This window comes from Phalacrocorax carbo, chromosome Z, assembly GCF_963921805.1.
Source record: "Phalacrocorax carbo chromosome Z, bPhaCar2.1, whole genome shotgun sequence".
NCBI classification, from domain to species: domain Eukaryota; kingdom Metazoa; phylum Chordata; class Aves; order Suliformes; family Phalacrocoracidae; genus Phalacrocorax; species Phalacrocorax carbo.
The window spans coordinates 29,605,422-29,631,520 of NC_087548.1; the positions used below are offsets into that span (position 1 = coordinate 29,605,422).

At 49.7% G+C, this 26,099-nt stretch overlaps 2 protein-coding genes across 2 annotated transcripts; one reads left to right on the plus strand and one right to left on the minus strand.

The window, feature by feature from the left end:
• Positions 1–1,125: 1,125 nt before the first annotated feature.
• On the minus strand, positions 1,126–9,670 carry BTF3 (basic transcription factor 3). The gene is made up of 6 exons (XM_064438225.1): positions 9,512–9,670; positions 9,148–9,216; positions 4,983–5,096; positions 4,583–4,784; positions 2,034–2,090; positions 1,126–1,495 (listed from the first exon to the last, which is right to left on the minus strand). Exons 2-6 carry the CDS (start codon positions 9,214–9,216, stop codon positions 1,449–1,451), a joined length of 489 nt encoding a protein of 162 aa, XP_064294295.1. The 5' UTR covers positions 9,512–9,670; the 3' UTR covers positions 1,126–1,448.
• Positions 9,671–18,075: 8,405 nt separating this feature from the next.
• FOXD1 (forkhead box D1) lies at positions 18,076–25,107 on the plus strand. The gene has a single exon (XM_064438644.1). The coding sequence runs from the start codon at positions 19,029–19,031 to the stop codon at positions 20,364–20,366; it is 1,338 nt and encodes a 445-aa protein (XP_064294714.1). The 5' UTR covers positions 18,076–19,028; the 3' UTR covers positions 20,367–25,107.
• Positions 25,108–26,099: the final 992 nt, after the last annotated feature.

Sequence of the window (26,099 nt, forward strand, 5' to 3'; positions counted from 1 at the left end):
CCAAGTTCTTGCACCTGACTTCAGCCATCTCACGCTCTCATCAGACTGCTCTTACTTCAAGCCACAGGAGTTGCACAGCTTGAACAAGTTGCTTCACTGTTTCTCAACAGCAATGACTTACACCATGACAAACGTGTCTGGCAAGTCAGACAGCCCCACCTTTTCCCAGGCACAGGGCGAACTTTGTGTTAGGGCTACAGCAGTTTTACCCTGAATTTTATCCTGCTCAAGTCAGGATGAATTTCCAGTTCCAGAAGTATTTGCTCTAGAGACAACCTTAGAAGTCTGGTAGTCAGGTCTTCTTCTATCCTAGCTTAGCTTCTGCTATGGAAGCAATCTGATCTATCATTATCACTAAAGACTCCCCAACAGGAAGATTAGCCCCCCACCCCTGGAAGCTCCAGCTATGCAAAGGTCAGACTGGAATTTAAGTTGTCTTCCTTGTGCCCAGAAAAAAACCAAATTCTCTTTTCCTCTGGAACACACACAAGTGATAGAAAGAGCATATTCGTGAAACATCCAAATATATTTATTACGTAATAGAACTGAAGATGCTAAATGCAGACTTAATTAATAACCATTATCAATTCTATTAAGATATCCCCCTTCCTCTACTTCATTCCCCCACATAATTGACATTTTCAGATAAGTAAAATTAAAACACTGGGAAAGCATTATTTGACTCATTAGATAGTTACACCCTGCAAATATCTGTTAAACACTCCCCGAATATAAAAATTTAACATTAGTATCTAGTTCCCCCAAGATGCCAACAGCCAAGATGCCACTGTTCTTCATGGGCAAGCAAAGTTCTATCTCAACCTGCACGCTTTATGTTATATTAAACCACCAATAATTATTTCCAAACTACACATCTATTTCTTAAATTCAGATTACAAATTTACTTAGAGCATATGTAGCTCTGACCTGCAAACACTGGGAATTCACTGAGTAAGTCTAAAATGCTCCATTATGCACAGAACTTTTTTTTCAAAGCCAGTTGTCTAACACAGCAAAAGGAAGATGCTCTGCAGAAAAGCAAAGCCTTTTACGATTGTTTAATATTCTAATAATTACAGCTGAATTCTTTTCCCTGCTTTTCTGACAAAAAGCCACACCAGAAAGTTTGTTTTATATTTTTATTGTATGTCAAAGTTCATTAAAGACGGGGTTTTGCTAGTATACAAGTTACTAAAAAATTGTATCTAGGCAGAGGTTTGTTAGCAATTTGACTTATTTTAAAGCGTAGGTTTGTTCAATCAGGCCACAAAAATTATATTGTGTACAAGCAGTAACTAAAGAGCTGCAGGTTCAAGGACTATCCAAATATCACAGATCTTGAGATCTCATCAGGAAATAAAAATTAAGATCAAAGCAGTCAAAATACAAAATAGCAGCTCCATGTAGCTTTTTCAAGTTTTAACTTTATTTGGAAAGTGACATTTACTTCAGTTTGCCTCATTCTTTGATGCTTCATCGAAGTTTTCAACAAGATCTAGAAAAATAAGAACATTGAAATTAAAGTTTGACCCACTTCTGCTTCGCCACACATTTTGGGTTTGTTCCACCCCCGCCAAAGTTCTACTTCATATCAAGTGCTTATAACATAAAAAACTTCCAGTCCATAAAATAGACAAAATAACTTCAGAGCTTCATGGTTCATTCTTCCTGCTCAACCAAGTAAATTTTAGATGGTTCGTTTTAAAGCACAATTCTAAGAGCATTTAACTTCACTATACCCACAACTGGGCAAAGTAATACTGAGAATGCAGTTTCTTCCCATGCTTATCAAATATTAAATAATTACCTTAGCCATAGCTATTACTTCTACACAGGACAAAAATGCTAGCTCAAACCAATAGTCCACCTAAGTCCCTCGTGGTGTCTGAAAACAATGAAATAGCCTCCCCACAGAAACTCTGTGACAGTGACTGACCAGTCAATACTCCTACCATCCTTGGCCCAATCTTATGCTACACGTTATCTCTCAGCAAAATTCACTTCTTTTTCCTCCATTACATGCTTGTTCTTACCTGGAACTTCTTCATCGTCATCTTCACCAGTAGCAAGTGGGGCTTTTCCATCCACAGCTGCAAGAGCAAGTAGTTCAAAAGCATCAGTCAAGCTCACTATGGTGAGCCATTGCATCTTGATTAGTTGTTTTGCTTTACGGTTTTTGAAAACATTATCTGTCTGAGCTAAACTGCAATGTTTTATCCAGTTCCCCTGCCAAATACAGATCTTCAATTAACCGAGGAAGTTCACATTCCCTTTGTTACTGATAATGCTCAAACAGCCCAGCGGGGAAATGAGAAGATGCATGCTGAACTGTTTTATTAGTCACCATCTTCTATCTAGGTATAGTGAGTGCCTTGCATGGTAATAATTTTCAGCTACAAGTGCAGTGACTGCTTTTACCAATTTCCCTTAAAAGCAGCTTGGTTTATTGACTATTCAGTATCGCTCAAGGTTTCTGTATTTTACATCAAGAAGGTTTAAGGAATAGTAAGGATCTTATGATCCCAAGCCTTCCATGAAAACTGTGAAGCTACAGACAGACACACATGACTAGAGGCGGTTAAATATATTGTTCCCTGGCAAAGTCAGAGGAATATGGAACTGGATGCAATTTTACAATTAGGTGGTTGAGGCAACTATGTGTTCTGGTCCACATCTCTGCTGACTCAGTAATTTCCTAACCATTCCCACTGTATTTGCCAGAGCTAATGAGACAACCATGTCTACTGTAGCAGACCAATAAGCATCTGTAAAACTGCAGCAGTATAATGCTAATAATAGATATCTCAGGTCTCTGGATGCCTGTGCCACTACTTCTACTGCTATTCTTAGCTGTACTGCCAAGGGTAAGCGGTCTCATACTCTCCATTTTATCCTCATTAATCCTCCTCAGTTTTCACAATAAGCATGAGGAAATAGATGAGTTCGTACTAGACCTGGACCCTGATTTATAGAGAACCAAAACAGCTGAATGCATGAACTTTGGTCTGAAAGGGCTTGGGACAAGGTCGCCGCTAAGCCTCCTTTTATTCCTTAACAACAGAAAGGTGTTTCAGCTTAAGTGCATCTTAGTGTCAAATACAACATTTTAAAACGAAACCATGTTATTTCCTCCTGAATTGCCTGCATTCTCTCTCATCCCAAAGACTTGGCGAAGTTTACTTTAGCGCCTGCAAATGCAACCATCACAGACACTTCACTCTTCTGTGTCAGGCTTCCAAATCTAGCAGACAATGCTGAACTGAAAGTTTTGTGCAACTACTCTGGCATCCACCCAAAGTGGAAAGGAATAGCCATTTACTAGGTCATACAAAACAAGCATATTAAACATGCTTCCCTAATATTAAAACTGCACAATTTCACTTATCCAGAATATACCCAACTTTGTTATGAGAAGAGAGGTCTTTGGTGATCATTTTAAATCCTTCAAGTTTTTTTTTTCTTTCAAGCCCTATTGCTACCACAATGAAGCCACACGGTTGACATTAGGAAGGAAGGACATGAACTCCATGGGGAAAGAAGCAGTTTACCCCACCTCCTGAAGACTACTTCTAGCAGGACTTTTTCAGTGGGAAGTTGACAGGAGGGAAGTATCCTCAACTTTAGGAATGGAAAAAGAGGCTGTCTTGCTGGCAGCAAAGCACAGGAACAAAAATATCTAAAAATTAAGTTCAGAACTACCAGAAACTAGACACAATAATATGCTTCTCCCATTTTCTCGGTAATTATTTAGGATGTTCCATACCTTGGAAGGAATGCACTTAAGATATTTCAGGAAAGTAGTAATGCTGTACATGCAGGACACAAGGAATGTTCCCAGTGTCAACAAGCCTGTCTTTAACTCCCAATTCTCACCCTGTAGCAGCAGCACCTTTTCCGAACAGCATGTACTGAAGTCCCTCCTCTACTTCTCCCATGCAGGTTTAGGAAGAAAAAGTGCTCATGCCCTTTTACTAATTTAAGAATGGAATAGGAAGTTGGTGTATCTAGCTTAATGCTCATGCAAGTCCCATTCTCTGAACTGTTCTACACAGAAATGATAACAATCCCTTTCATACAAATACCGTGTAATTTCCTCCTAGCCATCAAAAGGCCATGCTAAACATACCTTCACCACACCAGTGAGGCAGCAAAGCAGTTGCAAGATGTCTGTCCTCAACTCCCCTTTACTTGTGTTTCCATTCAAAGTGTCGAAACAGACATACTCGAAGTTTATCTTTTCTTAAAGCCTAACTCTTCCAGAGTAACTCATCGACCTAGCTTTAATGAACAAAGTATGTAAGAATATGGTAGCCACACCACGAAGTAAACTACTATAAAATCAAGTCTGGCTAAAGCTTTCCAGTCCTAGACCAGCTGCAGTATATGCTAACAGGTGCCTCTGCTTTATTCAGTTATACTTGTCTTTGGATTTGAGCTATAAATAAGATCTAAGACTTCCATTTCTTTATAAGCATTTTATAATAACCCTGAAGACAGCACAAGTGCACTGCATTTCCCTGCTGCTATACAAATTAGCTTCATGTCAGCTGCCAGCATGAAATGCATTCAAGTTTCAACTTACATTGCTTGGGTAGGGCTTCTGCCAATCTCCTCAGGCTGGTCAGACTGTCAGCTCCGAGCTGATTTAGGATGCTAGGAAGCATTTCTGTCAGCTGCTTTGTCTCAGCATGGCCGGTGATAGTGAAAGTGTTAGCAGCCAGAGATGCCTGAACTTTAGGGTTATTGAAGTGAATGACTGTTCCTTGGTTGGTAAACATGTTCACCTGCAAGAAAAAAATTCAGTATCTGAAGCAGTTTAGCAAGATTTTCCATTTCACAGGAAACTGAAGTTCTTAAAGCTCAATAAATACCTACTGATAATTTACAGACAAGTTTAGGATGTTACTTAACAGGAAACTGCTTTTGATACATTTTATATTTTTATATATATAGAAAAGTATTTTTTCCTTTGAAGCAATTACCTCTTCAATTCCAGAAATATTGTTGACTCCCAGTTTCTTCAAAGAAAACTGAAGTTTCTTGTCATCTGCTGTAGCTGTCCTGTGGACAACCTTCTTCTTTCTGCGGGCGGTACCCTTTGCAGAAAAAAAAAAAAGGTTACAAATTAATACTTAAGTAGTACTTCACAAACTCTGATCCTCAAGGACATAACTACTCTGCAGCCATCTACAAATCAACTTAACATACAAAGCTCTGCTTCTGTGTCACAGTGCACCAAACTGCACCCCTCCAACGGCACTGCAGCAGTCTTTCCCTTGCCATAAGACAAGCTTTGCATGTCTGTCAGAAGCGTGCAGTTTTAGGAAGCAATGCACCAGAGAACATTTATTCTACAATTCTTACAGGGATTCTGCAGCATCTTAGAAAAGATAATAGGTATGGGTAAACTTATCATAGGCATAGAACTGAAGAATTAGCAGGTTTAGGCAATTTCTGAAGCTTATGAATTTCTCCTTGGATCACCTTCCTTAAATTGCAGCCAAATTTTTATAACAGTCAGAGGTCAGAAAGAGTTATCAACTCATCATTAACAAATGAATATGAGAAAACTCAAAATACTCAGTTTTTATTCCAAATAGATATCTCCCATCTGAGGGACTTACACATACATACTGAAGAACATTTATTTTCCCAAAGTATTTTACAACCATGTTTTTAAAAAATACTTCCACCTATTATTCCAGACCACATGTGTTTAGAAAGCAACACAAGCAAAGGTTAAGCTCCCCTACAGACACACAGCTCTGTATTTCTCCAGGGAAATAACTGTCCCATATTAGAAGACATCTATACCTACAAAAAAGCACAAAGTGTTATCCTACGCTTCCTTGCATAATAGTCAGTCCTCAGTAAGATCTGACATAAAATGTCCACGAACAGGTGAAACTAAGCTCCCTTTTGATACACTGTAACTACTAATCTAAATCCTCCTACTCCAGTTGCCCATCTGCCACATGCTAGCAGTACAAGAATGTGCTGCTGCCCAGCTGTATAAATGGCTACAATACGTTTTGAGTTAACTGGTATAAATCAGAAAACTGGCTGGACGCTAATATAATCATATCAAACATAATCCAGTTACAAACAATGAGGAACATTATCAAATTCACATGAAACTTAACACTTGGAGGACCACAGTTCAAAAGTTTAGTCATTTGTCTAAAAAGTTTGATATTCATTCCCTGCAACTTAGGTTGCACACACAAGATTTGAAAACTACTAATTTAATAGTAGCGGCCTAGTATCAATAGACGAAGAGAAGGCTGAGGTGCTCAACAACATTTTTGCCTCAGTCTTCACTGGTAACCTCTCTCCTCACTCCTCCCAAGCCACAAGACCGTAGGATGGAGACCAGGGGGATAAAGCATCTCCCACTGTAAGGGACGATCAGGTTTGTGACCACCTGAGGAACCTGAACAAGTGTATGGGCCCCAATGAGATGTGTCCCAGGGTCCTGAGGGAACTGGCTGATGAGGTTGCCAAGCCACTCTCCATGACATTTGAAAAGTCATGACAGTCAGGTGAAGCCCCTGGGGACTGAAAGAAAGCAAACATTGTGCCCATCTTTAAGAAGGGTAGAAAGGAGGACCCAGGGAACGACCATCCTGTCAGCCTCACCTCTGTGCCTGGGAAGATCATGGAACAAATCCTCCTAGAAGCTCTGCTAAGGCACATGGAGGACAGGGAGGGTGATGCAAGGCAGCATGGCTTCACCAAGGGCAAATCCTGCCTGACCAACCTAGAGGCCTTCTATGATTGAGCGACTACATCAGTGGACATGGGAAAAGCTATGGATGTCATCTATCTGGACTTCAATACGGTCACCCACACATCTTTCTCTCTAAACTGGGGAGGTAATAGATTTGATGGGTAAACTGTTCAGTGGATAAGGTTCAGTAGGATGATGGTGTCCAGAGGATAGTGGTCAATGGCTCAATGTCCAGATGGAGACCAGTGACGAGTGGTGTCCCTCAGGTATCTGTACTGGGATCAGTGCTGTTCAATATCTTCATCAAAGACACAGTGGGATTAAGTTCACCCTCAGCAAGTTTGCAGAGGACACCACGCTGAGTGGTGCAGTTGATGTGCCTGAGGGACAGGATGCCATCCAAAGGGACCTGGACAAGCCGGAAACGTGGGCCTGCGGGAACCGCATGAGGCTCAACAAGGCCAAGTGCAAGCTCCTGCAGCTGGGTCGGGGCAACCCGCAGTGTCAGTGCAGGCTGGGGTGTGAAGGGATTGAGAGCAGCCCTGTGGAGGAGGACTTGGGGGTGCCAGTGGATGCAAAGATGGACATGAGCCAGCAATATGCATTTGCAGCCTAGAAAGCCAACTGTATCCTGGGCTGCGTCAAAAGATGTGGCCAGCAGGTCAAGGGAGGTGATTCTGCCGCTCTGCTTTTCTCTGGTGAGACCCCACCTGCAGTGCTGCGTCCAGCTCTGGGGCCCTCAGCACAGGAAGGACGTGGACCTGATGCAGCGGGTACGGAGGAAGGCCACAAAAACGATCTGAGGGCTGGAGCCCCTCTGCTATGAGGACAGGCTGGGACAGTTGGGGTTGTTCAGCCTGGAGAAGAGAAGGCTGTAGGGAGACCTTATTGCAGCCTTTCAGTACTTAAAGGGGGCTTATAAGAAAGATGGGGACAGACCTTTTAGTAGGGCCTGTTGCGATAGGACAAGGGGTAATGGTTTTAAACTAAAAGAGGGTAGATTCAGACTGGATATAAGGAAGGCATTTTTTACGCTGAGGGTGGTGAAACACTGGAACAGGTTTCCCAGAGAGGTGGTAGATGCCCCATCCCTGGAAACATTCAAGGCCAGGCTGGATGGGGCTCTGAGCAACCTGATCTAGTTGAAGATGTCCCTGCTCATTGCAGGGGGGTTGAACTAGATGACCTCTAACAGTCCCTTCCATCCTAAACCATTCTATGATAATAGAACTGGCTTTATTTTCGTACCTTGACTCCCCAGGAATTGAGCTACATAAGGCACACATTATGTCTCTCTGGACAAAAGAGCTCTTGATAAATTTCAAAAGATTATGTCTTGAATCAAAGGCTATGTAGGAACACGTACCTCCTTTTTACCTGTATTAAACATAGATATCAAACTGCCGACTATTCGAGTTTAATTTAAATGAACAGCTGCTGCTTTCTACTCCAGATTTAAGCTTCTAAAGATTACAGTTTTTTACTAAGCAAATTCTATCCTGATCATGCTGAGACATGCTGTTCACACCTCTCCACCTCTATATTAAAGAGGGTGGGGTAGCGCTGGCCACCAATGGAATACTACAGACTCATCTGCCACTCCTCTAAAAAGATTTGGAAGAAGAGCTGTGACATTTAGCTGTAGTGATATTCTGCACAAAAATCTCAAATTTCACATAACAAAGAACTACAACAGCCCTCCACCAAAACAAAATATTTAACTTATTTGTAAAATCTGCAGCCTTGCAACATCGTGGAAGTCCTCCATCGGAGGCAACGTGCAACCTTTCCTCACAAGAAGTGACTCTTCCCCCTTTACTTCCTCCACACCCATCTCAACTATATAGTGACAACGTGGTGAAGAATCCCAGTAATAATTTCCAGTTACAAAAAAAAAAACCAGTCAAGTTCAGGCATTCAAAGAATCACAGGCCAATTTTAAAACTGAATGAGAGCATCACCAGCATATGCTAAGCTTTGCTTAATATGTGTAAAATACCTTTATTGACTAGAGAGATGCAAGAGAGATAATCTAAATGCACACTCTTATGTGACAAAGATTAAACGCCTCTAAAGCCAATACACACACGCTGGTAACATGCACAAACCAGAGCTCATTTAGTGTAAGGTCTGCTCACTTCAAATCCTACGTGCCTTCTAAATAGCCTGGAGGCTGCAAGGCTGCTGTTATATATTATAAACAACCCAAACAGAAAACACTGGATGTCCAGCTACTACGTAGTGCTTCTACTGAACCGACTCTGGAGATCCCTGCAGCGGCGCAGCTTCCCCTGAGGACAGCCAAGCCGAGCTGAGAGCCCCCAGGGCCGCTCCTCACCCCAGTTCTCAGGGCCCTAGGTCTGGTGTGGGTGCAGGGACAGGCAGTCCCGCGGGCAGGGCGGGGAGGCGGCTCCTACCTTGCCACCGATGCGCACTTGGGCCTGCAGCCTGGCGAGCTTCTCCTGGTTCATGATTGTTTCTTTCATCTGCGGAAGCAACAACAGCGCCCCGGGAAGGCGGGTCAGGGAGGGCCGGGGCGCAAGGCGTCCCGCCGCCACCCTCACCGCACACGGGCAGACACCCTCCCCAGCAGGGGGATCGTGCGACGGCGGCGGCAAGGGCTCTGCTCCGCGCCCGCCGCGCCACTGAGGCGAGGCGAGCTCCCCTCAGGCCCAGCCCGTAATCGCCTTCCCTTCCCCCAGCCACCACCGCCGCTCCCGCCCGCCGACCCGCACCCTCGGCAGCGCAAGAACCTCCTTCTCCCCGCCGCCTCCCCTGTACCTTCCCGGAGAGCAGCGGGTCGGAGGAGGAAGCCGAGGGCGGCGGGACCGGCCGCAGCACGCGGAACGGAGCGAGATGGCGGCCGGAAGGAACGCAACACACGGCGGGTCGCACGGCGCATGCGCCACTGCAGGGCCCGACGGGGGGCGCCCCTCCGCGGCGGCGGCGGGGCGGGGCCTCTCCGGGGAGGGGCGGGGCCGCGGCAATGGGCGGGGCCGGCCCACCCTCCCCCACCCACCGCTCGCAGCCCCGCCCCCCATCTGGCGTCAGCTAATTTTTTTTTCTTCCTAGAAAGCATTGTGTTTGCTTCCTTGCTTGCGTAATGCAAACCTCCTCCCCGTGCCCCTGACTTTTCCTCCTCCCACGCGGCCACTCTTATCTCCTTTTACCTTCCCTCCATCCCAGGTGTGTGTTTGTCACTTCAGCTGTGTGTCTGCTTTTACCTTACCAGGCACCCTTGCACAACTGCATTCTGCTCGCTGTTGAACACGCTCTGCTTGTGCTCTCTGGTTCTCCCAGAGCTCTTCTCCTGTCACAGTATTTTCCCTCACTGAGGTCATAAAGTGCCCTTTTCCCGGACTGTCTGTCTTTGTGCTATCTGAATCCTCTTCTGAGAACGAAATCCACACCTCCAAGGCCTGAACTCAAGCAGCTGCTGCTGTGTTTGAGTATTTGTAAACCCCGTTCCTCAGGGAAGAGATCATTCACAATCTACAATTTCAGTCCTCCACAGGTTTACTTATACATTTCAGTTTGCTCTCTCTGAGGACTCTGGCAGGACAAGTCTCACGGTTATTGGGAACTCACGTGTCTGGCTCCAGCTGTTTTCCCTAAAGCACAATCATTCACCTGATGTGCAGCATGCCAAGATACCCATGGAGCAGAGGTATTTTATTAATTTCGTATTTGCACAAAGATGGGTGCTAGTGGTAACTCTACAAAGGTAGCACACAGCACAAAGAAACTACAATGTATTTATCTTGTGACATGACTAGTAAAAACCTGCCTAAATTCATGCTCATTGGTTATTAATTAATAATCTCATCTGCTGTTGGTTAGCTATGTTTTAGCCTCAGTAGCTATGTAAATCATGCATGCATGCTCCTTACAGGGGGTGGGGGTAAGTATTCTCAGTCCCAGATTGAGTCAGTGGTCATAATCTCCCCCTGCCACCTTTACCTTCCCTCTAGTTAGCACCATTTTGATTGAGTTCACAGCTTTGGCATCTTCTGGGGCAGGATGTTCCCTTCTTGCAGTCTTTCTCTTCTTCTTCAAGGATATAGTTGTAAAACAAACACTTCCTTATTTCTCAGCTTCCTCCTCTGACCGCCAGTTTCTGTTTTGCAAAGCTCGCATGGTTCATTGTTATTACTTAGTGGAAAATTCCATTTTCTGTGGTATATCACAACGACCATTCTCACCACGCAAAAAAGCTAAGCAGTCTTCGCAGGATCTGGACCTGTGCTGCATAGCAGGGTGCAGGAGCAGATTTATGGGGAAAGGAGCCTGGCATTCCCATCAGGGCTACACAAGCTTACCGACTGACACAAGAGAGGATAAGCCATGTTGCTCCATGGTCCTGCTGCCACCATCACCACAACTGAACTCAGTGGGCCTCCTGGCATCATTAGAAATACCACTGACCTTGCCATTGCATCCTGTATTTAAATGCCTTTTAAACCAGTTCTTCTCTGGAATATCCTCAATAAACTATTTCCTTTGTTCTTGTTTCTGTAAGACTATGTTTATAATTAATTTATCATTCTTCATTCATCAATGTTAAGGCTCCCATGTTAGAAATTCCCAGAGCCAAGGCTCCACCAGGGTAGTGCTTTTCATGTATGTGTAAATTATATTCACTCTTCTGATATCTCTTCACTACACCAGAGCTGAGTGTTGATTTGTACAGAAAGTTTTGATCACTGTTAAAATTGAGTCTTTTGTAATCAGTAAAAGGGAATTACAAACCTGAAATTACTCCATTTGGTGGTGATAGAACATCTCAGGGAGGTGATGATCCAAAAGGTCCTGCTGAAGACCAGTTTGTGCTTCCCAGCAAACTAACATCACCGCCAAAAATTAGAGGATGATAAAACAGCTGCAAAGGATAGTGGGGGAACCTGCAGAAATTTGGTCCAGCGTATCTGTGAAATTTGATCAGTGAATCATTTTGCTCAGAGAAGAAGGTGGGGGGTGGGGAAAGCCTGTATTACTGTATCTGAACTGGCAAAAGGAAAGGAACAAAACAGATTCAGGGGAAGGGGGGAGCTGGGGAGGGATATGGGGAGGACAGAGTTTCTTCTGAACTAAAAAGAAAGCTTATAAATTTATTGCAAGATGAAATTGGCAGCATACCTGCAGCAAAAGGGAATAGAGCCAAGATGAAAAAAAAAAAATCACTGTGGGCTATTGAAAGTAAAAGTAATGAATATTTTGGTTTCAGATTTATCACAGTCTGCCATCAATATATATGAAAGATTTCAGAATAACTAGGCCAACTGATGATTACAAACTTGCAAAATGTTTTAATAGGCTGAAATAACTAAGTGAAAATGAGTCACAGAAAAATTATTCCAAGATAGAAGCTGTAGAAGGTGCCGTCCCAGCCATCAGCCTAGGATTAACTGGGCTGAAGGCATGATCTCATATTCCCTCATGCAAGATTTCGAAGACAAATTTTGCTGAAAACCACATCACTGAGTTGTATCAGGAATCAACTGAAGCAGTTCAAGAACTGCAGTTCAAGGGACTCTGAGATTTGATTGATCCATTCCCTGGATCAAACAGCAAACCTTCAAAAAACAAACTTTGCATCAGAGAAAAATTATTTTAGAATGCTGAAATAGTGTTGGCTTGTTTTCCCTGGTCCTTTTTTTGTAATTGCATAATGGGAAACATAAACCTGGATTTAGTTGTAGCTGAAGAACTTCTGTTGCGAAATGAAACTGATCCAAAGCCTGTAGCACTGAAATGGAGCCTGAGCTCAGTAAGCATCTTTTCAGTTCTGAAAAAGGGTAAAAGCATCTCAGAACCATCAAATAATATAGATTGGTAAAGCAAAGTTCATTAGCTGCACAGAAGCAGCATAGCAGTGGAAAAAGACCATTAAATGGGTTACTCGGGAAAATTGTCTCCTAAATTATGTGGCAGTTTAAAGGCAGAAAAATTACAACATTTGCTGTCAAAATGCCAGTGGAAAATCTCTGCCCAAAGACATCGCTAGTGCTGCAGAGTAATAACAGGGTACATTGAGAAGAGGGAATAATAATGTTATCATTCCTAATGTAGATGCTCCAGGACATAAGGGGAAAAGTGCTAAGCTATTTGGAAAAATATGCATATATGTTAGTAGTTTAATGGAGGAAAGTAGTGGCATTATGGGGTACAGGAGCAAAAGTGTTGTGAGAGAGATTAATGGAAAATAAACCATCTCCAAAAGTCTAGACATAAGGCTCACTGAAGAATTCTTGACTTCTTAAGAGAAACTAAATATGTAAACTTTGAGTGGGTGCCCAGGAAGATTGAACTTAAGTGCAGTGCTGTTTTCATGTCATATGTTAGAGTGTTGTGCGATGCGCCAGTGAGCTGCATGGAGTAATGTCATGGTTTAGGCCCAGTCAGCAACTAAGCACCACACAGCCACTCACTCACTTCCCCTGCCCCAGTGGGATGGCGAAGAGAATCAGAAGAGCAAAAGTAAGAAAACTCGTGAGTTGTGATAAGAAGAGTTTAACAATTAAAATAAAATAGTAATGGTAATAATTGTTATTATAATATTTCTTTATAAATAATAATTAGTATTAATATTAATAACATTATGAAAAGGAAGATAATGCAAAAGAAATTAATCCCAGGGGAAAAAAGACAAGGGATGCAACAACTCACCACCCACTGACCAATGCTGCCAGTCCCCGAGCCACAATCACTGCTTCCCCTGGCCACTCCCCCCAGTTTATATGCTCAGCATGATGTCATATGATAAGGAATATCCCTTTGGCCAGTTTGGATAAGCTGTCTCAGCTGTGCCCCCTCCCCTCCCAGCTTCTTGTGCACCTGGCGAAGCATGGGAAGCCACATCACAAGCCTTTCATGCGCTGTGGGATGCCTCTCCCTCTTTATAACACCCTGCAGAGGTCAACTAGAAAGTAGTCAGAAGTACTACATGAAGAATCCCCTGCTTTCACTGAACATGGTTCAAACAGGTTTGCTGAATACTTGGGAGTTCTTGTTCATCAGACTGATAAAGACTTTCACGTTGGTCTTAGTTAACAATTAAGAACTTGCTAGAGAACAGGTAAAAGTCAGAATTGGTAAAACCCTGAAACCTAGATTTCTGGCAGCTAGGAATCAATTTTGCACACTTGTCCTATTCCTGTATTCTTCCCTAAACATCTCATATTGGCTGATGTTGAAGTCAGCTTATGCTGCTAGATGGGTCTTGATCTAACCTGGTATAAACTCTCCTTGTATGCTGTTAGATGAGAAGTGCAGAAGGGTTCTGAGAACATTTTGTCACATTTTAAGGATATTAAAGGTCCAAAACGGACTTAAAGAAAGTGACTTTCCCCTGTCACAGCAAGTGTATCTGCCCTGCAAGAATTATAGAACAAAGGGGGAAAAGGAAAAAAGAAGAAAAAACTCAGCCATTAACTTGGCCAAAAAGAAAAAACCAAAGTTTGGCAATGGTGGGGAGGGGTGGGTAGGGTCATCACCAAGGGTGACAAACCCTTTTTCACCAGTAGGCGTGGCAAGAAGCCCTAGATTGTCCTTTAGCCTTCAGCTTTTCAGGTGACTGTTACAACCCCTCAACAATGGATTGATTTTTAGCCTGGTGACAAAGACCCTGTTTGTAATCCAAGCTTTTGCAGAAGGCTTAAGGGAAGTGCTACCTTCCCCCAAAACTATGCAGAAAGGGAAGAGGGGGATAAACCCACAAAAAATAGGAGCTAAAATGGTTGTCACCGTGATACTGGGCAACGGAGGCCACAGATGTCAGTGCAACAGAGACCACCACTCTACTGTACAGTCATTGCTGGAGAGTTTTTTCTTTCCATGACACAAGCGGCTCAGAATCCAGTCTGATCTTTGGCCAAAGGAACTACATTGACAGAAAGTATAAAGTATTCAGGAAATGCTTTCATTTCAGTGACAGAAAGTCTGGTTCTACAGGTAATACCCAGTTGCAGGTGCGGAGGTGTACAAGACCATGCCAAAAGAAGTACAGCCTTTAGTGTTGGAGTCTTGAAAGATGCAGCAGGCCCAGGGCAGGCTTTTCAGCTCCAGCATGTTTAGCCAGTGGCCAGGTTCTACCCCACTTTCCACAGGCTGCCCCTAGTCAAACACTCAACAAATCACCCAGGGTTGCACACTGCCACCAGGCACCTGACCCACGTGGAGCCAGAGAAGGGTCTGGCATCCTTCTGCATGGTCAGGGTCAGCTCTGGAAAATTCAGAGCACCTGAACCAGTGTGCCACTGTGGCTGCATGGAAGTGCCCCAAACTGTGCCCAGGGTGCTCTTTGATTTTGAACAAAGGGCCAGCGAAGGTCTGTAGGCTCATCTATCCCCTGTCCCAACATGGGCTCCTGGGTGCTCTGCTCAGGCATGGGCTCCCCAGCTGTAGGAAGGGTGTGTGGCCCAGGATGCTGAGGGGTTCCCAAGGGGCACGGCCCCCCAGAACCCATCAAAGGGAGGTGATGGTGGATCCACCCAGTCTGGCTCCTGCCCAGTGACCCTGGGGGCCAGCTCTAGCTGCAGAGACCTGCCAAAACACCCAATCCCTTCTCAGGTTTGGATCTGAGAAATGAGACTCGGGGGGAAGTTCCTGTCCTCACTGCCTTACCGGTCCCATGGACACCAGGGGTCCAGCCTTGTTGCCACAGCAGGACACAGGCTCTGGTAAAGAGCAGGAGCCGCCAGGACTGCTTGTGTGGATTACCAGAGTGCTTTGATTGATACATGCATCACACTGATAAAATGTAGAGTGTTCGGTATTTGCATGCAGGAATTGCTTGTATAAAGTAATTCAAATTAATAATGAATATTAATATGCACAAGCATAAAAAAAAATAAACCCCTACCTGCATACCTGTAGTTCGCATCTCGCTTCTGTGCTGCTCTTGGTTTAGGTACACGTTATGTTACACCATTCACAGCGGGCAGGAAACCACGGAAGACAGCCCCCGATGCCCTGGGCCCGGGGTAGCCGTTTCACGGGTGTGGCCCATGGCGGGGGGAGGGGTGGGGCAGCCCCGCTCCCTCGAGGAGGACTGCGGGGCGGCAGAGCCCCGGGGCGGGGGTGTGAAGGTGGTCGGGGAAGTTCCATCCTTCCCATTGAGCGGGGTTTCTCAAGTCCGCCCAAAACACTGCTTTTCTTTAGGCTCTCGGACTCCCTCCCGGGCGGCGTCCAGGGGGGACGGGGTAGACGGGGGCCGGTGTGTGTCCTGAACTGCCTTGCCCTGCCCTTCCCGGAGGCTGCTTTGGGCGGCGGGGCACGCCAGCGCCCTGTCCCGGTACAGGGCGTCCGGAGCCGGCCGACCCGCCTCCTCCCGTCGCTCCTTGCCGGTAGGTGGCATCCCCCGTCCGCGCAGAGCTCCGCCGGGAGGGGAGCGGGGCCGGCCGGGGCCGCGGGAGACGGCGAACCCCAGGGTCCTGCCGGGGAAACGCCACCCACGGCTGTGCCCCCGCTGCTCGCCTTGCTGCTTGTCTTTCTTGCCCTTTCGAGCAGGCACCTGCCGGGTTGGGACGGGAGCGAGCGGGAGATGCACAAAGACAGGTCGCGATCTCCAGGGCCTGAGATAAGGCCGGGTTTTAGTTGTCCGCGCTCGGGGCTGGCTCAGCTGCGCCCCAGTAAGCCAGCCCCTCGGCTCCCCACTCCGCGAATGACGAGGGCTTGCAGTATTGTCCAGGTCTGCCGGGGATCCCCACCTCCCCCCCACCCCCGAGGCCACCCAGCGGGGACCCCGCCGTTGTCGTCGTGTGTCGTCGTCCCCCCCCGAGGCCACCCCCGCCGACCCCGTCCAGGAGGGCCCGCTCACCAGCCGGGGCCCTCCCGGCACGCCGGGGCCGCGATGCTCCCCGGGTCCCGGTGCTGCCGAAGGGCCGCCGGTGTCAGACGCTCAGTGAAACACCGGTGCGTCCTGCGTGGGCGTTAGCAGGAGGTCGCGGGCAGATCCAGCTCTTCTGGTTCTGCTTTGCTGCTACAGCGGTTCTTCCCCCAAAATTTTTAAACCCCGCGGTTCTTCCTATTTAAGAGAGTGGATTTTGCTCTTTAAGAATAGTTTTAAACGTTCAGGCACATCCTAAAGTATCAGGAGAAGAGCAACAATAAAAGGAACAAAATGGGAGTAAAAAGGAAAAATACTAATTCTTTGTAAAGAGGAGAAACCTCTTGGAGAGGAAAAGTCCTCTTTCTGCCTTTCTTTTAGTAACTTGCGCCGGGACCCCACAGCTAATTCAAAGAGGCATTCCTATGAACTAATTCTCAAGTGACATTATCAGTCTTTTTACAGGGAAAAAAATAGTAGTCGGTTACTGGGTTTGGGTGTTCTTTCTTTTTTTCTTTCTCTTTCGTAACTTTTGGTGATATACTCCTGCAGGCGCCTTAGTAGTGAACAAAATGTAAATAGGATTATTTGGAAATAGTAGAAGGGATTATGCTGTAAATCCGTGGAACTGGGTTTGAAACAGGGTAGCTTGAAGCTCTGGATTAGGACGATATATCAAAAACGCAGTACTGTATGTGAGTTGCTTGAGAAGCGAGATTTGAGCAGCCAGGACGCTAGGCATCAGTCCGCCTTTCGCACGACTTCTGCCGGAGCACGAAGTGCTCTCTCCTACTTCTCCCATCCCAGGATCCCAAGGATCCTGATCGTGGGTTATACTGCCAGAACTCTCCTGTCAGAGCTTTCCTTTTTAAGACCACGGTGATTGCATTTACGTCCAAGTTTTTTTTGTTGGGGTTTTGGTTGTTTTGGGTTTTCTTGGTTTTTTTTTTTTTTTTGGGGGGGGGGGGGTTGGTTTGGTTTTTTTTTCCCTGCCACTTCGCATAAAGGGGTCCCCGCTTTCCTGCTGTCCTCGCATGTGTCACCTAAAACAAGGAACCGTGGGACTTAATTAGGAAGCAATCCTTTGTGTCGCTTTCTCAGGGGTGTTGCTTCTACACTTAGAGGAGAATTCGCATTTTAAAGGCCGGTGAATTGCTTCCTTTGCATACGAAAGAGGTAACGCTAATTCTCTGTTAGTGTTTCCCATAATGGAGGGAGCTGCCTCTCTCCCGTTAAAAACAACAGCCCTACAAATAAACTGTGAGATTAGCGGTGTGCCTTGGAGGCGGTTCTTTGTGAGCCTGAGAGGTCGACATCGAGAGATATTTGATTTCATTCTTAAATAAATTAAACTCTGGAAGGGTTAGAGGAAGGAGGAGAGGAGACATGTCTCTAAACCATCCCGAGAACAAAAGTCTGAAGTTTATTAACTCACCACCTCCCTCTACGGCCTTGCTTTTTTTTTTTTTTTTCCCCCTCCTTCCCACGGGAAGAAGGACCCCGTACCGGGGGAGGGGGGCAGCCCGGGAAGACGCACAGCTCCGGGCGTCCTGTGGACGGCTCCTGAGAAAATGCTCCAGCACTTTGGGGCAGACTTGCAGGGCTGGGTTCTTGGGGGTTTTTTTGTTGGGTTTGTTGTTTTTTTTTTCCCCCAGTGGGGAGGTGCGTCTTTATTTACCCCCTTTTCCACCAAAGATGGCCTTGGTCGCCCCGCGGCCCCCCAGAGGCCCTCCTGGGGAGGACGGAGGGCGGGGGGCCGGGGGGGGGGCGGCGAGGCGCCCCGCGTTGGGGGGACACGGCGCCACCCGGGTCCGCCGCTCGCCCCGCCGCGCTCTGACGCTGGGAGCCATGTGATGGCCCCCTCGCTATAAGGCGGGGAGGAAGGCCGTCCTCTCTGGGACTCGGCCCCAGCCTTTTCACCGTCTTTCCGAAGGCCCGGCAAGCCGCCCCCTCCGCCCTCCCTCCTCGCCAGCCTCCTCCCCTCTCCTCCTCCCAGGACTAGGCACGCTCCCTCCTGCCCCGCATCCATTAATGTCTGGGGGCTGAGGTGAGGAGAAAGAAGGGGGGAACCGGCTTCCAGGCGCAGCCCCCTCGCCCCCCAAGCCCCGACCCAAAAAAACCAAAAACAACAACAACAAAAAAAAACCACAAGACCCCCATAAAGGGGGAGGGGAGGGGAAAAAAGAGAGACGGAAAGAGAGAAATCTAAAAAGCAGCAACAAATATCCCGAAACAAAACCCAAACCAGCCGCCGCCTCCGAGCGGGCGGCGGGAGCGCTCCCGCGGCGCAGCGGAGCTGGGGGCCGGCGCGGCTCGGAGCGGCCCGCCTGCCCGAGGCGGCGGCGGCAGCGGGGCGGCTCTCGGCGGAGCGGCGCGGGGGCCTGGCGGCGGCGGCGGCGACGGCGGGGAGGGCGCCCGCCCGCCCGCCGCGCCGCGCCGACCGCCACCGATGCGCTGCCCCGCCGCCGCGCCATGACCCTGAGCTCCGAGATGTCCGAGGCGTCGGCGCTTGCTGAGGAGACCGACATCGATGTGGTGGGCGAGGAGGACGACGAGGAGGACGACGAGGAGTCGCAGCCCCGCCGCCGCCGCCGCCGCCGCCGCCGCCGCTCCTACGCTGAGGACGAGGAGGAGGAGGAGGAAGAGGAAGAGGACGAGGAGGATGTGGGCGACCTCCACGACGACGTCCTGCTGCCGCGGTCGCCCGTACGCGGCGGCGGCGGCGGCAGCGGCGGCGGCGGCGGCGGCGGCGGCGGCGGCGGGGCGGGCGGCGGGGACGGTGGCGGCGGCTCTCGGCCCCCCTCACGGGGCGGCCCCCAGCATGCGGCGGCGGGCGGCGGCGGGGCGGGCGGCGGCGGTGGCGGCGGCGGCGGCGGCGGCGGGGCGGCCGGCGGCGGCAAGAACAGCCTGGTGAAGCCGCCCTACTCCTACATCGCCCTCATCACCATGGCCATCCTGCAGAGCCCCAAGAAGCGGCTGACGCTAAGCGAGATCTGCGAGTTCATCAGCGGGCGCTTCCCCTACTACCGGGAGAAGTTCCCCGCCTGGCAGAACAGCATCCGCCACAACCTCTCCCTCAACGACTGCTTCGTCAAGATCCCCCGGGAGCCCGGCAACCCGGGCAAGGGCAACTACTGGACGCTGGACCCCGAGTCCGCCGACATGTTCGACAACGGGAGCTTCCTGCGCCGCCGAAAGCGCTTCAAGCGGCAGCAGCTCCCGGCGCCCGAGCTTCTGCTGCGCGCCGTGGACCCTGCCGCCTTCCTCCCACAGCCCCCGCCCCAGCCCCCGCAGCAGCCGCCCTGCGCCTACGGACCCTACGGCTGCGGCTACGGCCTCCAGCTTCAGCCCTACCACCCCCACTCCGCCCTCTTCGCCTTCCACCACCCCTCCCCGCCGCCTCGCCAGCCCCCCGCCGCCCCCGGCAGCGCCCCCGGCGCGGCGCTGGCCTCCGCCACCGCCGCGCCGCCGAGCCCCTTGCTGTCGGCGGCGGATTTGGCACGGACGCCCTTCGGCTACCCGCACCCGCTGGGCCCGGCGCTGGCGGCCTCGCTGCACGCCGCCGCCAAGACCGGCAGCGGCGCGGCGCTGGCCCGCTCGCCCTTCTCCATCGAGAGCATCATCGGGGGGGGACCCGGTCCCGGCCCCGGGCCGGGCCCGGGCCCCGGGCCGGGCGGCAGCAGCTGCGCGTCGCAGTCGGCCGCGGCGCCGGGGCTGTCCCGCTCGCTGGGGAGCGCCGGGGGCGGCCTGCCCCCCGCCGCCGCCCTGCCCGCCGCCCCCGGCTTCGCGGCCCGGATCTCTAACTGTTAAGGGTTTGTGAGTCTTTCCGAAGGTAGGATCTGGGGTATCTGCTTTCTCTGATGCCCGGCGGACGCCGCCCGGAGGGTCTGCGGGCTTTGCTTGGGGATTGCGCGGTGGGGCTCGGGGGGCGCCGCGGCCGGCGCGCCGCCCGGGTCCGCTGTTTATGCAAAGCCTGGTGTAGATGCCGCATGGGCAGGTGGTCACGCTCTTGGAAAGTTACTCCTTACTCCTTAAAAAAAAAAAAAATTATGGTGATAAATAACGGCTCTAAACCGTTAAAGTTCAGAGATTCTCAGGTCTAGGAGCTTGAAAACAGTAATGTACAGGAGGAAAAAAAAAAAGGCTTGAGGGAGGACAGCAAAGCAATACTTTTTCATTTTAGTACACTTGTCTCATGTACTTTTATAAAAGAAAAGATTAACATGTTTACACAGAAGGAAGTCAAGATTATCATTTCTTATTTTAACCTGTGTTTTGTATTATAATAGACTTACGGAGTTTTTTATTTTGTACTTTATGCCTATTCTTTACAAGGAATATTGTTAAAAAATTACTGGCAAGTATTATTATTGTACCATTTTAATGTACAATTTTTACACATTTTCGGAAATAAAATTTTTAATTTTCAAAAAAAAAAAAAAAAAAAGAAAGAGGAAAAGAAACACCAGAAACAAACCCAAAGACCAAAGGAGCCGGGCCAGAAATTGGCTTCGGACCCTTCTCTCATTAATACTTCTCCCTTCTTTGGGACACTGATATTTTTTTTTCTTCAGGATTAATAGCACAATAGCCAAGGAATTTTACAGCGTGAAATTTATTATGTCTGGTTTTGACCGCAAAGAAGAAGATCAGAATATGGTCTTTGCAGTCAAACCATTGTTAACCCTTGCAGAGAATGAAAGGGGGGAGGAAAAAAAATAGAGCAAACACAAAAGAGGGAATAAACAGAAATAGGTCTCTCTCGTGGGTGTAAAGCCAAAGGGGATTGATTGAAGGCACCAATGGGGATTGATTAAAAAGCCAGTTTAAAACTATTTTTTTACTTTTGGGTGTGTTCTAAATCACAACTACATCACAGTTTGGTTTCCAGGAGGCCCAAAGGAAAATGCTACTAATAAGGGGCATGTACCGAACTTCAGAGAGATTTGTCCTAGACTCTTACGTTTCTGTGATGATAATAGGGACATGTGTTTCTACTTTTCAGTACATATAATATAAAATGAGCATTGGGATATCCTCGTGTGATGAGATGATTAAGTGCACGAGCTATGGAAGTAAGGATATGTAAGAGTACAAAACAAACCGTGAAAGCAGCTTTTCCAATTCCGGACTGTCATCTTAACCCTCATAAGGTCAGCATATATCTGTTTCATAGACTACAGTAATTTTTTAACTGAAAAGCCCTCCTCCAATATTCAGAGCTTAGACACATAAAGAGTCGCAGGTTTTATGAGCAGGCATGGGATCGCTGATTGTGGACTGGGAACATGCGTTTTTCAAACCAGGGAGGCGCTTTTCAAGTACGACTCTATTTGTAACAATTTAGTAGATTCAGGGGAAAATTATGTGAATTTTCGTAAAAAAAAAAAAAAAACAACACAAAAAGAAAAAGAAGAAGGTTTGCCTTTTAGTGCTCTTCAGAGTGAGGAGGGGAAGGTGTGTGGTTACATGCTTTTACGTATGGAAGTACCTCATCGCCTGGGCTTTGAGTATTCTCGTGATGCTTTTCTATTTTGTTTGTAGCAAAGCAGGGTTAAATTAGCGGTTTGCAATAAGTGGAAAGACTGGGTGTAAGATCTCTGCTGGCCTCTGCTTACAGCCCGCAGCTGGAGGGCCTCTTTGGGTGTCCCGGATCCCTTAGAGGACAAGGACGTAGAGTCCCGTTTGATTTCTAAAGCTAAAGGGAAAAGATGCCAGAGGCACCGCGTACGTGGCCTGCGTGCAGAGAACATCCCTTTCACGGCGGACAGATCAACCCGCTTTCCCCGGGCCTGGCCTGGCGGCCGCCCCGACCCAACGCGAGGTACCAAGCTCGGCTTGGGAGACCCTCGGAGGTGCGGCTAAAATCAAGGAGGGGGAGTTTTTGTGAGGAAGAAGGCGGCGGTAGCCGTGAGCACTGCGGCCCCCGGCTCCCCGCCGCGGGATGCCGCTTGCGGTCGGTCCGGCTCCGGCTGCTCGGGCGAGAGGCCGTGTCAGCCCCTGCGCTGTCCCCGTGCAGTTACATGGGAACAGCAGGTTCCGGACTCCCGGTATCTGTTTCTCTTGGCTTCCCCGCAGAAAACCCTGGGGGAGCCCGCCGACCTCCCCTGCCCGGAGGCCGGCCCGAGGGTGCCCACCGCCCTTCCCTCTGGTTTCTTCGGAGGAAAGCCGTGCCCAGAGGTGTATGGCAAGGAAACTGCTTGGCCACTTGTTCGTCCGACGCTTTATGCGGTCGTCTGCGCCCTGAGCGGGCAGGGCCTTCGCCTGGGAATTTGGCAGGAGCAAATGGCAATACGTGGAGTGTACCTTTATTTTTTTTTTATTCTAAGCGCTGAGGAAAGGGGTCAGGGAAGGGGTCTGTGGTGCTAGGGGAAGATCCCTTCGCTTCTTTTTTACGAGTCCGCGGGGCAGCCGCCCAGCCTCGTCCCCGGGGCCCGGCCGTCCCTGTTCCCCGCGCCCTAGCGCTGCGCTGCGGGCTGGATGGCGGCGGCGGAGCCGGAGCAGGTGCCGCTCGGCAAGGCGCCGGCCCCGCAGCCCTTTAATGGGCTGGCAGCAGCACCGCCGCGCCGCAGAGCCCCCCATTCGCATGTAAATGGCACGCCGTGTCGTGCCCCCCCGCCTCCCACCCCGCGCCCCGGCTTTCAAGGCGAACAGAGGGGACGTGTAGTCCTTGCAAAGACGGAGCCCAGACGAACTGCTGCTCCAAAACAGGCTGGGCCCTAAAAACCAAGCTGCGGGGACAAAACAGGATGGTGTCGTCTCCTTCTCCTCCTCCCAGCTACAAAGTGTGGATTCATTAACCCGTCTCCTTTTCCCATCATATCCCCGTAGGGCTGAGAGACGAATTACTGGAGCTGAATTGGGAGGGGATTGCTCTACGAGGGGGCTAATGTTTCAATCAGTTCCTCCAGAAGGACCACACAAAAAGAAACTTTTTAGTTTATGGTGCTATTATGCAGACTTTTAATCTAGGGATAGATTTAGCCAAATGTTATCTATTGGGAATTTAATGAAGCCCTTATGTATTCAATCGCTTTTTTATGCCACACACAGTGTCTCTATCGTTTCCTTCCACATATTTCTTTGTTTCTGTTGGGTGATTTATATATTTTTAATTAGTTTTTTTAAATTAGTTCTTTTCAAGCATCTTGTATAACGTTTCTCTCAAGCGGGACTGTGTTAGGTCCCTTCCCACATCCCCTATAAAGGAGCTTCTCCTTCCCTCCCCCGTTTCGAAGCTCATCAGTTCGCACGTCCGCACACTGCGCCCTTCACGCCGGGGTGCTCCCCCCGCCTTGTGCAGAGGGGCCCGACATCGCGCTGGCTCTGCCGGCACTGCCGTGGGCTGCGGTGGGCAGGGCAGCCCGGGGTTCTGGCCTGGCGGGTCCCGGTCCGCGGCTCCCCGGCCTTGAAGTCAGCCTCCTCCCACACCTTCCCCATCCTCAGCTCCTTCAGGCCGTACATTTCCTGCTGGTTATTTTTCTGGTGCAGCGAGAGGCACCCCCTGGGGCCAGCGGGGTGTCAGCTGGTGCACTCCCCGTCCTTGCAGGCTGGTTTCAGGTGTCTAGGGCTGTCCCCGAGTCCGGAGGGCGACAGGCGGGGCAAGGGCCTCACCTACTCTCAGCTGCTCCCTTTCTTGTAGCGCTGGTGGCATGGGCAGGGCGCACGGTCGCCCCCGCCGAGACTCAGGCCTGTGCGGGGGATCTGCTGGAAAGTGGATCTGGTTTAATGGTCCCTTGGCACGGCCGGGAGGCTCCGCTCCCTATGTAATCCTTTCCCTCATTACTTGCAGTAAGTACTTCAGTAGTCTCTGATAATATTGTATTTGACAGAAATCGTGGAAATTATAAACGTGGCCAAACGCTCCCTACGCCGGGACTCGCTAACCAAAGCAGACCCATTTTGCAGCTTGTTACCAGCGGCTCCCCCATCCGCAGCGAAGTTTCGCCCTCTCCCCTTTCGGCCGCACGCACCGGCGGGACCCGAGGGGATCGGCGGGGACAGGCCGCCGTGTGCCCGCAGCCGGGCGCCCTCCAAGCAGGTAGGTGTCTGCGGCCCGCACCCGCACGGCCCCGGGGACCTGCCGCAGGTGACTGCAGGACTTCTCCGTCCTTCTCCGTGAGTCCTTTCCCCTCCACAACACCCGCCCCGGGAGCCACGTCGAGCAGCCGCCGTGGGCTCTCCGCTCGCTGCCCGGTCCTGCGCTGCGAAGCGCGTCTGAGATGCGGAGGAAAGATTCGTGTGTGTATGTACGTGTGTGCGGGGAAACGGCGCTCCCGACGGTAACGAGCTGCTTTCGGATCCCCGCTGCGGCAGCAAATGTGCTCGTTGCATCTTTGCGCAGATGGGTGCCCATCGATTTGGGGGGAGGCGGAGACCTGCAGGCGAGCCCCAGACGGGTAAACCCCTTGTTCCTGTTTTTCTCTTGCAGAAGAGCGCCGGTTCCTGCCGCTGGTCCCCGCCCGGAGGGCTGCTGCGGACTGCCGGCCCCGCCGGCCTCCTCTCCGCCGCCCGGCCCGCCTCGCCGCGCAGCTCCGAAAGAGGAGAGGGAAAGGCTGCAGGGGCCGGGGGGTCGGGGGGTGGGGGACGCAGGGAACCCCGCCGCAAAACCCGCGGCCCGCCCTGCTGCAGCAGCGCGGGAGGCAGGGTGGGATGTGAGCGGCTGCTCAGCGGGCAGAGCCTCCGCGGCCGCGGCCCTGCTCCGCGCCGATCCCGCCCGTGGGAGCCCGCAGGCAGCCGGCGGCGGCCGCTCGGCGAGAATCACCGCGGAACCCCGCGGAAGATGCGCCTGGGACGAAGATGTGCCTGCCGTGCAGGGCTCCGGCTCGGCGGGCTGCCGCGGCCGGGGGCAGCGAGGCTCCAGCCGCGGGCTGCGCCTCGGAGGAGAGACCTACTGGCTAGGCCCCGGATGCCCAGAAAGTGGAAGAAACATATGGACTAGACTTACGGAAGACTTAACTTTTTTTTTTTTTTTTAAAGTGCGGTACCTAGCCGATTTCAGAAATGATATCGCTGAGATGAATTCACAGGGAAAGTTGGGTTGTTTTTTTTTTTTTAATCAAAATAATTAAACTTGCCCTTTCACCAAACCACAAGAGACCTGTTGAATTGATTCTAAGTTTCCCTTTGGTTGATGGAGCAAAACAACATGCAGAAGTCTGCGGGGCCCCATATTTAGGTGATAAATTATACAATTTATCTTGGAAGCAGAAGGATAAATAGAGTTTTCAGTTGTTACATTAATTTGTTGTCTGAGACTGGGAAAGCCTTATCTATGGTTAATCCGAAGGTATTTCTGTCCCCTCCACGCAATAGAAAGCCATCTGCGTGCACTGAAACGCTTGTGTACCTTCCGGTGTGTGTCCCCGGGACCCGGGGCCACCACCGACCTGCGCATCTATAGCACCGCGGTGGTTGCTCCAGCAAATGCCCACGCTTTGGAAAATCCTTGCAAATCCTGGGAATATGACTCTTCCTGCTGCGGTGGACGTAGGTCTGCTTCTCAACTTGCGCTACGGGAGAGCACATGCACACCTCTATACA

What these genes read in the sequence shown, in the direction of transcription:
- BTF3 (XM_064438225.1), bottom strand. Translation starts at nt 9,216, where the DNA reads ATGAAAGAAACAATCATGAACCAGGAGAAGCTCGCCAGGCTGCAGGCC. An exon ending in ATATTTCTGGAATTGAAGAG is followed by an intron (nt 4,785 to 4,982) that starts GTAATTGCTTCA and finishes TTTTTCTTGCAG; the next exon opens with GTGAACATGTTTACCAACCA. An exon ending in TGACGATGAAGAAGTTCCAG is followed by an intron (nt 1,496 to 2,033) that starts GTAAGAACAAGC and finishes TTATTTTTCTAG; the next exon opens with ATCTTGTTGAAAACTTCGAT.
- FOXD1 (XM_064438644.1), top strand. Translation starts at nt 19,029, where the DNA reads ATGACCCTGAGCTCCGAGATGTCCGAGGCGTCGGCGCTTGCTGAGGAG.